The 18,345-nt window shown below is 41.2% G+C and overlaps 1 protein-coding gene across 1 annotated transcript in view; it reads right to left on the bottom strand.

The window, feature by feature from the left end:
* Positions 1-2,312: 2,312 nt before the first annotated feature.
* IFFO2 (intermediate filament family orphan 2) overlaps positions 2,313-18,345 on the bottom strand; it is a gene marked incomplete at its 5' end in the record, with an annotated part of 35,169 nt that continues 19,136 nt past the window's right edge. The window contains 8 exons of the mRNA XM_010181754.1: positions 2,313-2,513; positions 3,246-3,376; positions 4,115-4,204; positions 6,486-6,606; positions 8,331-8,473; positions 10,222-10,362; positions 12,579-12,674; positions 12,974-13,034. Of these exons, the coding sequence (XP_010180056.1) occupies positions 2,408-2,513; positions 3,246-3,376; positions 4,115-4,204; positions 6,486-6,606; positions 8,331-8,473; positions 10,222-10,362; positions 12,579-12,674; positions 12,974-13,034 (889 nt within the window). The remainder of the gene's footprint in view (positions 2,514-3,245; positions 3,377-4,114; positions 4,205-6,485; positions 6,607-8,330; positions 8,474-10,221; positions 10,363-12,578; positions 12,675-12,973; positions 13,035-18,345) is intronic.

Consider the following 18,345-nt stretch of genomic DNA (forward strand, 5'->3'; position numbering starts at 1 on the left):
TAAGAGTACTTTATTGAAAACATGCAGTCCCAGCCCCTCAAAAAATATCACATCTCTTGCCCCCACCCACCCCCCCACCTTGCAGCCCTAGTGAACATGACATTTACCACTTTGGCCACCTAAGAAATAATAGGAATGAGCACTTTGGAATAAGGTTTCTTTTCCAGAGAAAAGTTATCTACATTTACATGATGAAACAGGCTTCGAAAAAGCCCCTAACCCACACCACAAGAACCAAGGAGTTGCTAGCTACTCTACAAATAACTGCACTGAGTATTTCAATCGGTAAGCAAGCCACAAGATTATCCTTGGATCTATTTTCTTGGACGGAAGCCATCAATTGTGGATTGCGGCCTCCACACTGTGGATCCAGATGGATGACCCCAGTACTCCTCCCCACTCTGAGAAACACAGGGAGTCCATTTGATTGACATGGCCTAAAAGCACCATCGTGTCCAAGCAGGAGATGGATCTGAACAGTGACAAAACGCCAGGCAGCAACACACAAAACTCAAATTGAGAGGACACTACTGTACCCACAGTTACAGTGCGAGCAGAAGCCCCCAGAGGTGCTGCCCCTCTGCATAGCTGCAGAAGACAGAGTGGCATTTCTGGCCAGGAAAGCGCCGTTTGCTGAGACACTTGTGCTCTTCATTGGAAGAAAACAACACTGATCTATACTGGCTGTATGCTTACGGTGCAACCCTGCTGATTTCAGATCAATACATAAGAGAGGTTTGGAAACAATACTCAGGAAGCTAAAAAGATTGGCCAGGTTACCTTTACGTAACACTGAGAGGGTGCTTAAATCAGGTATTTCCCTGTCCAGTCCTAGCACTGCTCCTACATAGCAGTTTCTAAGCTTCCTGGCAGGAAAAAAAATACATTTGGTATTTATTCCAAGTCTTACAACTGCTAGTTAACTACACAGCTACCTTTAGGCAGTATTAACTACACTTTCAATCTTGGTCTAAAAAAAAAACAAACAAAAAGTTATTGGCTGAGGTTTATACCCTGTTTTTACCTGTCTGAGGTGCTACAATTCCCATTATAACCATGAACAGCTTGATGATGCCAGAGTTTCCTCAAATACCACCAAGCAATCTGTCTTTTGATGCTGCTTTCTCCTGTGTAAAAATACAGAAACATCAACAAGGCCTAGGTCTTCTCACTTTCTCACAGAGAAAGCACATGGCTGTTCCTCTCTAACTGTAGGGCAGCAGTAGTTTAGGATTCATTTCACTATGCCCCAAAAGGGATTACAGTATTTTCCGATGTTCAGCTTTTCTGAAGAGTGGTCTGGAACTCTCCCAGTGTCATGTCTCAAGCCTACATCTATACCACCGCATGTCAGTTTATCCTGATGCTTCAGCTATCCCACTCTAAACATCATGAAAGCAGCATAAAATGGAGTTATCTCCCTGTCAGCAAAGTAAAAGCTGCAAACACTATGGTAAAAAAAAGAAATCCTGAAAAAAGAAAACAACACAGGAACTGAAGGGCTGATTCCCCTCTTAATCCAATCACTGGAAACAAAGGCATTGTAATATGACATTCCTCCTCAAAAGAAGCTCTACAGATAACTAACATGTGCAAATGTGTTTTTAGCTTTCCTTTCCCCAAGAGATAACTGTAGCCCAGCAGGGACCAAACATTCCATATAAATAAGGCGAGCTTTTTTTTTTTTTTGCATAGTAGTTTATCAGTGATAGTCCCACCCCACTGAACCTCCTTTGTCCACCTGCTTTGCCACCGAGCTGAGACCTGCTTCTTCCCATTCAGGAGTCTAGCAGAAAGCTTGTACAAATCTCGAAGGCTCCTTCACCCCAAAAGATGGAATGAAGAATTTCCTTTTAATGTTGTATAACTGCTTAATCCTAAAAGCTGTCTCTAAACCTGCTGTTATTTTTAAACGTTTACTGTTCAATTTGGAGGCTTTCTTTTTTGTGCCAGACATTGGTAATTGTACCATAATTGTCTTGGGTTCGCTTCTCATTTTGCCAGCACTCCCTTTGCCAATCAGTGCAGCAGTTCAATAAAACTGTAAGCTTATTGAAATGCCCAGAGCTTTTGCAGCACCATTCTCTGCTGCTACCAGATTTTTTTTAACAATATTTTTTATAAAAACACCTGCTATTAATATTCCACTGGAGCTCAAAGTGGCTCAGCTTGGGGCAAAGGCACAATTAAAACACGTGTTTTCTTACAGGACTCTGCTTATGATTTGTATAACAATAGAAATTTACAGCACCAATCCTTGGGTGGGGTGGGGATGCGTGTAGGAATGAGTCCTTAGAAACCCTGTGCAAGGACAAGGGCTTACAAGTCTTTTTTTTTCCCCCCATCAGTGTACTGGTTTTAATCTTCTCTTGTATCTTCCCTTTCACTGGAATGCTCCAACTATGTATCAGCTGACCATGGGCTCCACATCCGTCTCTCTGTCCAACTCATCCTGAATTTCATCTGTGTTTCCTGAGTCGCTGCTGGCTACAGAGCTGGGAGATGGAGAATTTCTGTAGAAAAAGATAGATTAAAAATTATCATTGACAGAAAAAAAGAAAAACGTTCACTTTTACCTCCCCAAACAATTTAAAATATCCTTTATTAACACTAAACTTTGAGTTTACAGTAAATATCAGTAGCAAGCTTAAGCATTCCATCTGTCACCACCTGCCATCTCCTATGCAAACATAAAGGCTGCCCTAGGATGGGGAAATGGGAACTAAGCCCAGTGAACACCCTACAGACACACTCAGCCACAATACATACAATACATACAAGCCACAATACAGTCTCGAAAACTCAAAAAAGTTTCCCTTGTCTTAAGACAGGATGTGTACTGGGGCAAGCAAGAGATAAGAAAAATCCTTTATAGTATAGGGTTCTTAACACATTGGAAGAATAAAACCCAAGCTCTTCATATACGTCCACAGTCAAGATTTAATCTGGGCTTTCATTTAAGAGTTCTAGATCTATGACATTACGACAAGCATCCATGCAAGGTAGAGATCCCTGTTTTTACCAAAGTGTGTTGAATTCATAAAAGTTGTTACAGTGTGTAGCAACCTATACAATGTTACAGGGGTCCTTTAAAAGGTTGATATTTGACCCTGAACAAAAGAAGACTATCTAAGGGACAAAGCTTTAGGACAAAATGATACTATTGCCTTTGAAACAGCTTGGCAGGAAACAAGAGCAAAATAAATTCTTGAAGCACCCGGGGCAGAACGGTAAGATCTTATTACCTGTCAGCTGAGCCTTTGATAAGCCTACGACAGGTTTCCATTTGTACATCCAGGCCCCTTTTCATACTACACATTTCCATATATTCATGAAGGTGGCGATTCATGTCACTCTTGGCCGTGGCCAATTCCAGCTGGAAGAAATAAGAGGAAATAATCAGCCTTAGGTGAGTTGCTAGCAGTTTCTCCCAGCTTCACACAATTTTACATACTAGTGAGGATGCTAAAGCTGCCCAGAGCCAAGCCAGAACACCCGCACAATATGTTTAACCTCAGTGTTGTGTACTGCCAATGTATTCATCAGCTTACGAAATGTATTTTAATATTTAACCTCAGTGTTGTGTACTGTCAGTGTATTCATCAGCTTACGAAATGTATTTTAATCAGAGCTCAACGCTGTTTTTAAACAGCCCTCTAGTTGGTTTTTTTTTCCTTGGCATCTTGTTTGTCAACACGCAGTAATTACTGAAAGCACATTCTAGGCAGGGCAAAGATTTTGAGAAGCTACGGCTGTTGTGTCTGTCAACCTCTGAGGCCACATCTCATAAAGCACTTCTCAGTGTGACGGTGGATATGCAAAAACAAATAGGGGGAAGAGAATAATAGTGCATTTTTATTCTCTTTGTTCTGAAGGTGCTCTTTCCACTAGCTACAGATTTACATTTATTCAATAACAGAGCTGTATAGAGAATGGCATTTAGAAAAAATCCCAAGAGTACGTAAATGGAAAACGCCTTTGCATTCTTAGATATGTAGACATTCCACCTTTCCCTCTGTGGGCATACACACATGCAAGAACCTACTGGACCAGAACGTTGTGTATGTTTTGGTCCATTAGAAACAATTCATATTGTCATGAACTACTTCCTTACCTCTATTTGCCCTATTGTTTCTTGGTATTCCTTGTCTCTCGTTTTAAAGAAAGACTCTGTTTCGTGGATCAAGTTTCCCAGGTTTTCTTCCTGCAGGGAAAATGTGAACACAAAGAATTAGCAAGAAACTAACAAGGAATTCAGCAGCAGACTGAAGATATTCTTATTTAACCTCACTCATATGCAGGTTGTTATGCTCTTCCATGCAAAGATTTCTTTAATACTTTTGTACACAGGCAAGGAATAGTCTGCTTCTTAAACCTGGCACAGCAGGAAACACATTTTTGTACCATGACCATGGCTTTGTACACACCAGATAAAGTCTCTGATCAAAGAACCTACAGACCAAGGCTCCAGCAATTAAACACAGATACCCGGTGCATGCCAAAGAACCAAACCCATGGATTTTCCTGAACCTTTCACAGTCTGATCATGCTTAGACTGTAATTGCTCTCCAGCCATGAAACCATTTTTTCTTGCATTGACCACAGCATTACTTACAGCTTTGCACCAGAATTCTCATTTTCCAATTATATTTTATTACTCTCGAGTCTTTTCAGTCTCCATTACCTCACACGTATGCCCTGCACGCATTGCTTCCTATTGAAATTCTTCACTTAACTGCTAGATAAAGCAAGTTCACCCCAGCACACTACTGATGAAAATATCACACGTAAAAACACATGCTGTCCCAAAGGAAACATGCTGCCAGACAACAGCTCCCGTATCATCATTGCTTTACATTCACAGTAAAGCCTAGGCTACAAAATACATAGCACTCTTTTATACCGTCACAAAGAGATTAAAACAATGTCATTGTTCTCTCTTTCAAATTATTAACTACCATCTTAAAAAAAAAAAATCATTAATTTAACGCAACTGCACTGATGAGCATTAATTATGTTTCCATCCTTTGGCCACATCTGTGGCAGCTTGATCAGGGATCATACCTGGGATCAACGTCAGGCTAACCAGCCTATAGTTACAAGAATCACTCCGCTTATCCTTTTATATGCAGAAGCGCTTTAGGGAGGAAGGTCATAAAAGAAGGTGGCTAGGGCACCGCATAAGAACTTGAAAGGAATAAAGCCAGTGGAAGGAAGATTCAGGCATGTAAAGCACTATGTTAAAGACCAGGCACAGATTGAGCAGTCTTTATTCTGAATCTCCATCTACAAGACAAATCTACCCTTTCCTTGTATAATTTTCATTTAGAAGGATTTAAGCTTCTTAAAACCTTTAGAGTTTTCGCACGGAAGGTCTGAGTTCGGCAATATTCCTCTGATAGCTACGCTTATACATTCACACATGGGTATATGCAAATAAATCTGTCACTAATTCTAGCACATGGCTGCACATTATCACTCTGCCAGTCTCCCTGCTCAAAAGACGACATGTAGCTAAGTACATGTAGCTGCTTTCTGCAGTCCTAGCACTTCTGAGTAATCTCTGCAGTTTCAAAGTATGCCAGATGATACACAAATGGGAAGATGTAAATTAACATACCCCTGGCAGTCAACACAAGACAATATTCAGGAGACTGCTGCCTCAGCATCTTTGCACTACAGCGATGATGGAAGAAGGCAGGATTATTTCTTACCTACTGCTGTCCTGTTACTCAGTAATAACATACAAGCGTCACATTGAAGACTACCCACAGAAAGCCAGACCTTGCCATTTCAATCTCTCTTTAGGCCTGTTTAAAAAGGCCCAGGAGTCACTGAATGAGACAGCATGCAGCCATTAGCTTACTTTGTGTGGGATCTGAAGGATTAAAAGCAAACTGTTTATTATCCGCCAACACTAGGAAGATGGAATCACAAGACTCATGGGTTCAGAAGATCCCTGGGGCCTTACACAGTCCTGCAACCATAGCTTCTTTGTTTGTGATGGGCTGGATGTACTTTAACATCTTTCACAGACCACAGAGGTTGTTTTTTTTCCCCCACTAGAATAATTGCGCAGTATCATCCCTCACACTACGTGTACTCTTTTGACAATTAAAATGTGAATGACAATCTACAGAGAAAGTGAGATGTTGTGTGGAAGATACAGGGCTTTAGACAAGCAACTGCTTTGGGTGATGGATTGTGTGAAGCTCCTGTAACAGCCAGATGCATTGGATCTTTTGAAACTTTTTAAATACTCAGTTTGAAGGAGCAGAAGAAATGAAGTTTGGCAAATAAACTGATTGCGCACACTGAAAAGCAACCATAGACAGAAAGCACTAAGAAGATTTTAAAATCAAAGCCAGTTTGCGTGGCAAACTAGATCACCAGTCAAATATTCAAAGGCTCAAATGGCTAAAAGAGCAGCTGAGGGATATAGTTTCTGCAGAGAAGAGTTTGAGAAAATAATAAAATAAACTCACCTCTCCTTGGAGGTCAATTGAAGGATTGCAGTTTGTGAAGTCTTCCCAAAGAAGCAACGTTTCCTCATTCTCCTCCCACGTTAAACTATCACAGTCGTCATCAAAATCGAATGTCTCACGACTATTAAGATAACAGGAAAAGCATTAGTGAAAACTACTCCAGCTCCACTCCCTCAGTTCTTCAATTAATCTTCTAGAAAAAAAGGGGCTATGAGAACTGAATGAAGGAGACAATGCAGCCGCTGAAAATCCTCACAGTTTTTACAAACAGCCTTTACCACTGTCCAAGTCCCTCAACTCCTGGGCTCTTTGCCACCTCAGGGCAGAATAAAAGATCCTTGTTAGCACTCCCGGTTCAAGTACACAGTCCTAGCTCTGTCCTCCAGATGGTGCTGCACATTAGTTTCCCCTGTTTGCAAAAACCACAAAAATGTTTTAAACTATTCTTTATTCATGGGAAAATGAGCCCAAACACAGTCTGAGGAATTTTACAAGAAACAGCCACTAGAAGACTCCCTGATGATTTTCTTGCTGAAGTTGAGCCAACATTTCCCCTGCAGCACTTTAAAACATTATTGTCAAAAGTAACAACTCTGAAAAACTGAACCCCAAAATGATGTGCAGGTGAACATAAATACTTGTTGTTGACTTAAACCACAAAGATAATACTACAGCCACTTCAGACTGAGAACAAACAGTGGCAAGAGTGGCCTTTAACACTGTTATTTGGCCAAGCCCCTTTAGTACGGTCAGTTGTGTAATAAAGGAAAGCTTCAGAAGGCACTGAGTCCCTCTTGGTTTGAACAGCAGTAGAGCGAAACACAAGTAGCTGCTTCTTGTCCTTCTTAAGGAGGCCTGGCAAAAATCTGAAACTGCACCCAGAAGCAGACTGTTAATTTCACACTGATGCACTTTTGTTACTTTAGTTCACTTCCTATTAAGCAGATAACATCTCAGACCGGAAGCTGAGTCTTTAGGAGGCTGAACAGCCTGGCAGAAGAGACAGGCTATATGTGTATACTCAGTATGACTTTAAAAAAATAATTTAAAAAAAAACCCTGAAACCTGGACATACATGACTGTGCTGAGTCCTAACAAGAAGAGCTACCGACAATTTTTGCAAAACACATGCCCTCCTATATGTGAAAGTCAGGAGGAAAGAAACAGACACACCCTGAAAACAGAACTTTTGGCAACAGTTGACAACAGAAGAAGAGCTAGTGCTACTGAGAGAGTTTCTTGTGTACTCCTATATATTAAATGCTGACCGACACTGTATGGGAAAGCACTGGGAATTCTTCCCTCTGCAGTCATTGCAGAAGTTGGCAGAGGACACCCATACTCAAATGCTAAGAAAGTCAGAGCTATGGCCCTTGCTGGGGTCTTCGTTCTTAAAAGAAAATGGCAGAGATCCTCAGAAGTTTCACCAGGCTGTGGCCATTTCCATCCTTTCTAAAACAGGAGAAGGGAACAGCAGAGCACACCACCAACCGGCTTTCTGAACTGCTTTATGTAGCACCAAGGTGCACAGAGTCTCTTCTTGGAGCCGAACATACAGAACAGACTTAAATTTGGGGTTTTTTTTGTGTAGTTCTTCTTTTGCTACTGATATAAGTTATAAAAGCATATAAACACTTAGTTTTATTACTATATAGTTCCCTCATTTGAACTTCCAGAAAACCTTCAAGTAAGTACCATCTTGGCAGCTGAAGTTCAACTTATAGTGACCACTGGGTGGAAAAAAAATAATATTTCTGAAGCATATAGTGATAACTTGATACTTAAGTTCTGGGATTAAATCTGCGTTTCACAGTAAGTTTTCTCCATGTTGTCCACGATACTCACAGCTGATTAAACATACGCTTCATTTCATCCGTGATGTTCAAAGAACAGCTGACCTCATCATCAGAGAACCTGCCATTGTCTCCATCCTGTTCAGAGAGGTCATCATCAGACGCGAGCTTGCGTTCTTTCTTCTTGGAAGCCACCTTAATTGGAGAGAAGAGCAGTAACTAGAAGGTTCAAATGAAGTGCTGTGCCATGAGGGGCAGAAATAAAGAAGGAGAGGCATTAGGTTTGAGCGAATATAACTGTTCATCGGTTCCCAGGCAACTCAGGGATTGTTCATATTCAAGACAGGAATTGCATCTGTTAATGAGTGGTGAACACAGCACAAGGAAGCAGATCAGAACGGCAAAGAGCAAAGCAAGCTGCAGGCTGCCAGCGCTCTACAGATGTTCATCTGCTCACCAACACCAGTCTATGATCTACCAGAGAACATGCAGAGGTTAGAATGATACAGGGTAAAAGCGTAAGCTGGCAGGAGTGCCCAGGCAGCAGGCTCGAGAGCAATGACAGAACTCTCCCTCTCCTGCCACCACACCACAGGCTGTTGCTCCCAGCGTTGAGCCACTACGAAAGAGTAGATAGGAAGCTTTTCTAGATAGCCTTTATTTCAGGGTCGTCCCACCCCATCAGCAGAAGTAGACTGCTAGTCTTCAGCTTGACAGAAGAAGGGTTAACTGAATCATGAAAGCACCTGGACAACCTCAAAGAAATGAAGTTCATAGATGCGCAGAGAACTCAAGGGATACCCCTGCAAAGGATCCCTTCTTCATCTTAGGACTGTGAACATCAAAGATATTCACAGATGGTGCCACAGAATCACAAACACACACTCCGCTCCCAACCTACTGCCGTTTTTCCTCTACTTGGCATATAAGCTGTCTCTTTATCAGTATTGTTCTCCATGCTGATCATTTTAACCACTGCATGCTTGACCAAAAGTGCGCTTTGCAGTTACCTTTGAGCAGAAATACACAGCAATTCTACTCAAAGACAAGAAGGAACCACTAGCACAATGCAATGGCTCCACATGCTAGAAAAATAATTCTCTCCAAAAAGGAGATACGAATCTTTCGGTATACATAAGAAAAAAAGCCCCATCAAACATTTAGGCAACTTCACTATAGGCAGAAAGCACAACCAGTAGAGACCACAAGGATCTTTCACAGTGTTTTTGTACAGCATTTAGTGCACTATATGGCATCACTATACAGAGAAAAGCATCGACTTACTGAAAGACTGAACAAGGCACATTTAGATCAAAGTAGAAGGAAGCTGGGTTAATCACAATTGAAATTGCAGTTATGACAGAAGACCAACTGCACTGGGAGTTACAGGTTTGCTCCACGCAGAGCTGTAACTGCTTGCTTTTGGAGCAAATTAAGTGACTTTCCCACTAGCACCAAGGAGCCACAGTAGCTCAAGGAAAGCAACTGAAGTTTCTAGTCCCACAGAGCAGTCATAGCTCACCACCACAGGAGCATTATTTCTGACCACAGAGCTTGAGCCAGAAATAAGAACATTCAGATGACAGTTCTACAAGCTCCAAACCTCTCACTTGTGAAGGGAACAAATGTGAGAAAGCCATTTATACAAACCTCGACTCTGCAATGCTTTTTTCCCTGCATTCACTGTAGGCTAGCATCAGACTAACAGCATGTCTTAAAGGTCATCCTGAGACTTCTTCTTTTATTCTCTAAATTTTGTGCTCTTAGTACTACAGCAGTTTCTGCAGAAGAGAGCTACACTTCAAGACTGAGAAAGAAGAAAATATGTCTGTATAGAGAAATTTCAAGAAAAGGCGAATGACCTGGACCACACTCCTCAACACTGCTCCCTCTTGGCCCCTCACTTCTTGCCCTACCCTATGGAAAATTCATGGCCTAATCACCTGGAATATCTTGGAAACGTCTTCAGAGTTGCGCTGCTGCGCTACATCACACAGCTTGGCTGTGATATCGATTCGTCGACAGATGTCCATGTCCACCTTCATGGCCTTTTCTTGAATCTTTGTGTCCAGGTCTGTCATGGGCTGCAGGAAGGACAGTAGTGATTATCTTCTATTATTATACAGTTCAGGACAGAAGAGATACCCCACAGTATCTCTCTAACCCCAGGGCATACCATTCTTAAACAATATTACATCTTGTTCTCCGGGAAAGGCAGTACATGGACAATCTAAATAGGCTAGACAGCTTAAAATTGACATTCATATCCGATTCTAATAAAATTTCAACTCAGTCATTTGCCACTGAAAAACCTATACCCACCCCAGAACACGTGCTAGATGTGGCAACAGTAAATTTTTATTTTTGTCAATAAAGCTTTAAAAATGGAGGAGAAAAACCCTGTTAAGCATGTGCAGAAGAGAATGAAATCTAAAACCTGGTGAGTATGCAACAGTCCCTCCCTTTCAGACAGAAAAACTGTGTCTGCGAGGAGAAGTTGCTTTTAAAACAGAATCCAGGCTACTCAGCAACTTCATACATACCATAAAAACATAAAATCAAGACTGGATCTAAAGAGATCCACGTAACCTTGTAAAACACAAAACACTCCTCATCGGCAGTAACCCGGCTTCCAGCCTAGCAAAAATTGTACATGAAAAATATTTTGTCTTGCTTCACTCTGAGCAGTAATTATAAACATAATTTATAAGAGCTACTCCCACTCAGACAGTACAGCTGGCTCCTTATGAAGAAACACTGCCACAAAAAGCATATTTTCCAGCCTAGACGAGACTTACTCTGTTAGAAAGTACCACTTCAATGGCTAAGCAAAGCTGCTACTTTGACCAGAAAAGCAGAAAAACCTCTTTGCAGAGCATTCTTAAATACCAAATCCCCTTTCCAAGAAGAAAGCTTTGGAGTTTGTTTTGTTGGGGTTTTTTTTGTCTTTTAAAAAAAGTTATTAGACAGAGTTGTTCTCCAGCCTGTCAAACACCTTTAGAGATTTTTGTTTTCCAAACACACTGAGGAAAAGAAATCTCTAACCACTGACACACTCTGAACACAATCTTGTCAACTGCACAGGTACCAGTGATTCTTATCCACAGGAAAGCAAGAGTCACGTGCCAACATTTTGCATTTCTCTGTGCTAAATATTTACACAGCGGGATTCAAAACAAGCACTGCTTTCCTCAGGCTGTCCTCTCCCTTACAAAGCCCAAAGCACACTTTCTCTCAAGTTGAGGAGGATGTTTGCATCCACCATCACCCTTTTTGTACACACTGAGCAACATTTCTTCCTCAGCGAAAAAGTCATCGCATTGATGGAGTCCTAACAAGTTTCTCCCTTTCACACTGCCTCTAACCAAGCATGCCTATTCTCGATTAAACACCAAAAGAAGAGACAGCTAATTGCCGAATTTCCCATGAACAGAACTAGTGGCCCTGAGAGAATGTATTTGACACAAGGAGCAGGTTCTACAAGCTTATATAAAGACAGAAGGAAGCAGTTCTATGCAAAATTACAGAATAAATAAGCATAACAGGACATATTCATTAGACAATTGGCATCAGCACTACTTCAGTCTTACAGAGAGAGGCACCTTACTTAATGTTCACCTGGGTTATCTTTCTAGATATTTGCACAAATACATGCTTGCAGTATGTCTAAGTGTAAGAAAATTCTCCAGTCATAGTCTAAAAATTCCCCCCAGCTTTGAAGGAAAGTCTGTATCTAACCAGACCTGAGAAAACAAGTATGTTTTGTTTGTTTGTTTTTTAAATTAGGTCAAAACAACACTAGAAACAAAGCCAGATACCTGAACCAGTGATACTGGGTTAATATCTGCAGAGCTTTCATAAAGGGTGCTGGGAAACACATATAGCGTGTTCCTTTTTGAACATGACTTTCTTGCATGATTCAGAGCAAAATCTCCATTGTTAGCAGTACGTGGTGCTGCATGGGGATGAACCCTTTACACTAACCTGTGAGTTCTCCAATTATTTTTTTTTCCACAGCTGCAGATCTGAATGTCAGCACTGCCAGCTGTGGAGAACGGGGAAGGGAGGGAAGAGTCCAGGTTATGGGCTAAGCAGCAAGTTAATGCATCTACACAGACCAGACAGGAAGCAGGGGGAAGGGTGATCTGTCTGATGCATTAGATCATAAAGGCAGCCATAATGCTAACTACAAAGCAGCACTCACTAAGACCATAACCTTTTTATGAATGAAGCCATTTGCATGACACAGACATTTCACAAAGGCAGTGGGAGCTGGTCACTCTGCTCTCCATGTACTTACATCACTCATCAGACCCTTAAAGACCACAAGTTCCGCTTTCAGCCTCTCAATCTTTTCATTTAACTCCTCCTGGAGAGCTTCCGCTTCCTGTGCCTCCTGCAAGAGAAAGCACACAAAGAATTAAGAGGTAAGAGGGCAACATATGCTTCCTTACTTAACCTGCGCAGGGCTGATAAGGCACACCACCACCCCCATGTTTCACTTAGTCAGAAAATCCAGCACCTTCCTGCTTCAGCTTCCAAATATCAACACTGTTCTCTAGCATACCACAACAGAGTCAGCTGCTCTAGCTAGAGGAAAGGCTTTTAATTAAAAGATTAATTCAAATGATTAACAGCATAATAAAAGGTGCAGAGAAAGCTCACATCTTTCAATACATGCTACTCAAAACTTACTTCTCGCAAGGTTTCCACCATAGATTCCAGACTCATTCTTCTTGTCAGTTCCTCTTCCCATCTGAAAGACAAGATTTGCAGGGAAAGTGTTAACTATGGAGAAAAGTAATTTATTTCCCCAAAATCACAAGTCTTCTGATAGCTGTGGGATGATGACAGTTACTTGAAATGTAAAGCAGATGGTCTCCCTCACTTGTACACCCTCAAACCAGTAACGTAAGCTTGTAAGAAAATAGAAGCTAAATCCATTTTCATTGGGATCAGCACCCTTCCTGTGCTTCTGTGCAATATTTGGTTGCAAATAAGGTGGGAAGTTTTCAGTGCAAAAAGAATCGGTTGAAGACAAGTTATCTGCATCAGCAGGCTTACTATTTATCTGTTTGGTTCAATCAGTTCATATGTTTGTGCCTTCTACATCACAATTCTCAGTAATCGACATGCCTCAGTCATTTCCCAGCACTACAGCTACAAGCAGAGTACTTGGGCAAACACTCTGGTATATCTAACACTGCTGCTGCAGTCAGGCTGTATAATTAAACTTCATACTACAAGCATCATTGTGTTTGAGTTCATTATAGGATTAAGAGTAAAAATATTCTCTTTTTAAGCACCAAAACCCTTTAAAGACCAAAAACCAGTATCTGACAATACCAACTCGAAAGCTAAGATTCTTGGAAACGTGACAGTACACATTCGTACACATGGATATGGTTTGAGTTTGGTGGGGGGAAGGAGAAAGTAAACAGTAAGCCACTTTTTGAATGCACAGTAGTGCCACATGAGACTTGCCTTGTTTATTGTAACAGGAATTACACCCCTGGAAAAGAAACTTTGGACTCCACATGATTAAAAACAATCCTATGAATATAATCTCCAAGTACCATCACGATAATTTTGGTTGTCACTTCAACGTTTTTGTTTTTTTTTCTATAGTTTAACTGGAAACGTCAAACCACGGGGTTAAAAATCTATTAAATGCTTTCTTGAAAATGCAAGGTTAAATCTGCCAAAATGCATTGTTTCGCCCTATTTTCACATCCACAAAGAAATCTGGTGATGGCTAGATCGCAGGATATTCCCATTGAGCAGCTGATTTGATGCAATGTAATCAACTGCACTACTCGATACACCTCTGCATTCCAAGGATAAATTTAATCCCATCTGAAATGGAAGCCAGGGTGGATCCCTTCAGCCGGAGAGGACGCAGGCAGCACAGTAGTGTTGCAGTTTTGCTGTCTTCAGGCGTGATCAGATGCACCTGAACGGGTTATGTCTTAATGCAGCAGCAGCAGCTCTGCCGAGCGCAGTGCCAAGCTGACACGCTGGCTACATCTGCTCCTTCCTGCTATTGTGGTGCAGGAATATCCAATATAACAGTGTGTGAATTCTCTGTTGTACAACTGAAGTTGGATTTATGCAAGAAGCCTTGTTGTGCATCTTTTTACCAGCAATGATTTACTGCCAGGCAGAGTAAAATATTTAGGCTGAAATTTGCATTTGTCAGCAAATGTTTTAGCTGTTATTTCCATATCCTATTTGTTTCTTTGGCTACTAATTACATGTACATTTATATAAAAATAGTAACTTTGTTTTTCAGATTTTAGTATGAAAGTCAAGAAGGTGAAATTAATTAAAACAGTCAATTATGTTCGCAATCTGTAAGATGGTCTCCTTCTGTTAGAGAGGGAGTGTTGCATGGCTTTAATCATTCCTTCTGGTCTTTCTGCCAGCAGGCTGTCATTTATGGATGGAAGTCAAGCAGACATTGCAAAAATTGATATGCTGCTTCTCGAGGCTTTTAACTGTTGAAGTGAGGAATACTGGCTCCATTCAGGTTATCTTGCCGTATTATTTGCATCCCTGTAGTGCACTGTGCATTCTGAAAAAAAAGGGGGATGTATTTTTGGAAAACCTATCTGCATATTTTTCCTGTTTATGCCAAAAGCTAGCAAAAAGGATTAGCATTCCTCCCCAGCAGTTCAGCCATTCTGGGCAGTTGCCAAAATTACGCAGCTCCAAGTCTGCTCAGATGAACCTTCCTTATCCCGCAGAAATTCCAGTAGTTTCATTTCTTCTCTTTGTGCCAGTTAAAGTGCATTTTGTAGAGCAGTGATTTACAGTCCTAATTCCCTTCTGTCAAACGCAAGGCTGTCTTCAAGAAAAGACAACAAGGATGTCTTCTTTTACACACACACACTCCCCGTCCCCACGATTTCTGTGTTTCTCTTAATTATAGGAACAATAAGACAATCAGGTAATTTTTAATCAAAAAGTTCATGCCTAACAGAAGGAAATTCACACTGGACTGATAATAAGGGTCCTGCTAACCACTAATATCACATTCTTAACCTCCGAGCACATTTCTCCCACCCACTGCCAAGCTGATTAACCTCATTTAACAGCTAAAAACGCCAATCTTACTTTCTCCTCACACTTAAACCTCAGGAGACTATTTGTAACAAAGAGAGGAAGGAGATAGATGGGCAGGTAGAGGATGACAATGGTGCAGAGGATTAATGCTCCATTTAAACTTCCAAGGAAGTGAGACAACAGAAAGATTGCTCATTCATGTGCTCATCCTGTATTTGCTGTAACACACAAGACTTTAAAAGGGACCTCGGCAGCTGTGCTACCACACACTCCAAAAAATGCAGCGGTAAGGAGTCAGCATGCCACCGAGGAGATGCTAACTATGGCTCTGACATCTTTAATATTCAACACACACTAAATTATTCTCCCAGTAATTCATACTAATCAATATCTTTTTCTTCAGTTACCATCTAAAAGCAGAAGAGTATTCCACAAGTCTTAATCCCAGCAGACTGCGGATGCCCTCTGCTTCTCAGCAAACAGAACCAGTGACGCCACGTGCATGTGCAGCCTAAAATGTCGATGAGAGGGACCAAAGCTCCCTTCATCTCAAGGAAGAAGGAAACACCCCCCGATGAACCACCTCTGCAGCACAGAGCAGAACAAACAGGTAACTCCTTTGCTGGATAACCACGGGAGAAGCAGCGGCAGGAATGATGAGGACTGTAATACCCAAAAGGGAAATGGCTGTACACGCTACGGGCTAAAAAAAAGCAGCAGTCTTCACGTATTTGCTGCAGGATATTAACTAGCCAGCTGCTCCTGCTGCTCTCTAAATACACTTATTTCTTGGCTCAGTTGCATAAATTGCTATGATTTCGAGCTGTATCCAAAATTATTTTTTTTTGACCCATAAAGACACACGTTGCCATCTAAATCTACCAGAATTTAGGGTTTCTTATTAATTTTATTTTCAGCTTTTTCTTTAAAGAAACAGTATCAGCAATATGAATTTTTATCTAACCAGGCTCTCTTCCTTCTTTCCCACCTATCAAGGATGTTTTAGTTCCAACCACCATCTACCCACCCCCCAAATAAAGGGCTAGTCTGAATTTTTGAAGCTATGGCTCTATTCCCCTTTTACCAGATGTGACACATTACATTCCAGCAGCATTCAGTCACTGCAGCTTCAGGCCCCAAACTACTTCTGCAGTCGTCATGTCTTACATAGCTTAGAGGAGAACAAAGGATGCTGGCTTTCTTTAATGGGAATAGCTACATTACAAGGATATTACACAAACAAAACACATGAACAGTCAGCTAGGATTAATGTTGCTTAAAGCCGTGTTCTCGTAAAGCTGAGTCACACTGCAAACTTTTGTGTTTCCTTTGAAATTGGAAGAGTAGCTACCACTTCACCGATACTAACATCATCTCCTACACCGAAGAAAAGTTGATGGAGGCATCTCAAGAACTGGATAATATCCATTAAAAGCTTCTCTAAGGTGTCAAGCCTTAATGAAATTAAGCTGGCAGTCTATGTTGACACAACAAGCTTCAAACCACTTTCCCACTCCCTGAATACCTGTGTCAATTAACACAAACATCTTCCTTTCTCCTCTCCCAGCATCAAGTCAAGTTTTGGAACACTGACCAGTGAACAGAACTGCCCACTGGAGCAATTCACAAAACCTCTTTACAACAGGATGTTAGTTTTAGAGCAGTTCGCCCTTCCAAAAATTGTTCAGTAATTCTGTTTAAAAAAACAAAACAAACAGGATTTTTAGATGTGAGTATTGGATTGTTTAGACAACAAACAATATGTTTACAAAACATGTCAGATAGAAACCTACTGTTTTAAGTATGCTTTTGCTCAAGGCAGAAAGGCACAAGTAGACCAGCTGATAGTTAATTCTGCCTGATGGTATCAACTGCACTATTTCTCTCATTAACAATATCCCTCCCTCAAGCAAGCAATTATTCCTCCAATATAATTTAATGACAATACATTTTTTTCCATAAGAAAAACTTTTTAGGAAGAAAAGACCTTTACTCTTGGTAGTTTTATACTGAGTCAGGCAGAGAAGAGAACCACCAAAGAAAAAAAACCATCAGGAAACATACACAGTGGTTTAAGTTTTTCCCCTGCCATTCTCCCAGGTACTGACTCTGAAGCTTTTCACTCCATTTCGTCATTGCTGGAGCATCTTCCTATCAGTTTATGGGGAGAAAAGCAGTAACAGAACGGAAAATCTAATAGCTCTTGAGTGCTTAAGTCCACAGCAGCAAACAAAAGTGTTCATTTGAACAATGCCTATAAAATGCTCATAAAAATATCAACAGCTAACGATTCCTGAAAACATAAACGTACTGAACAGTTTATGTCGGTGCTACCTCAGGGAACAGCATAATTGTCTTTTCTTGCATGCTAAGATACCACTATTCCACTTTTGGCACAAGATGCATCCAGCCTTGCTCATCTGTTGGATGCGAAGCACCTAAGATGCATTCTCTGAAGTACCACACCTGCAAGAAAATGGAAGAAAACACCTATGCTATGGCAGGAGCAAGCATTTACACCCCCAGCGCTGCGCAGGAGGTTTTGTGCTCTGTCGTCACAGGTTGGAGACATGGCTTTGTGCTCCCGTTCCTTTGCGGCAGCACTGCTTGTTCGGATCTTTTTGACGCCCATACATTGTTTACAGTAGCTCCAAATGGCAAGGCGTGCTGCACTGCTCACCAGCGCTGGCATGAGATTTAACACTAAACATGCACAAGCCTAACCGATTTAATCATTGTGCATTACTCATGGTCATTACCTGCCACCTCTCATCCTGGGATTGCAGCAACTTGCCCACTAATCCCCTCTCCAACACCTAGATAATAACTATCAACATTACAGTTTATAACTCTGGTTATTATACACCGATTTCATTGGAACTGACTTAACGGCCCATCAGATGTACAAACTTTTATTTCCACACCAAACGAACCACCGCCTAATCCTGTAATCAGCCAAGACAGAAATTTGGGCAGGGCATGCTGTTTGAGAGAAACACGCT

This window comes from Mesitornis unicolor, unplaced genomic scaffold, assembly GCF_000695765.1.
Source record: "Mesitornis unicolor isolate BGI_N332 unplaced genomic scaffold, ASM69576v1 scaffold2613, whole genome shotgun sequence".
In the NCBI taxonomy this organism is placed as follows: domain Eukaryota; kingdom Metazoa; phylum Chordata; class Aves; order Mesitornithiformes; family Mesitornithidae; genus Mesitornis; species Mesitornis unicolor.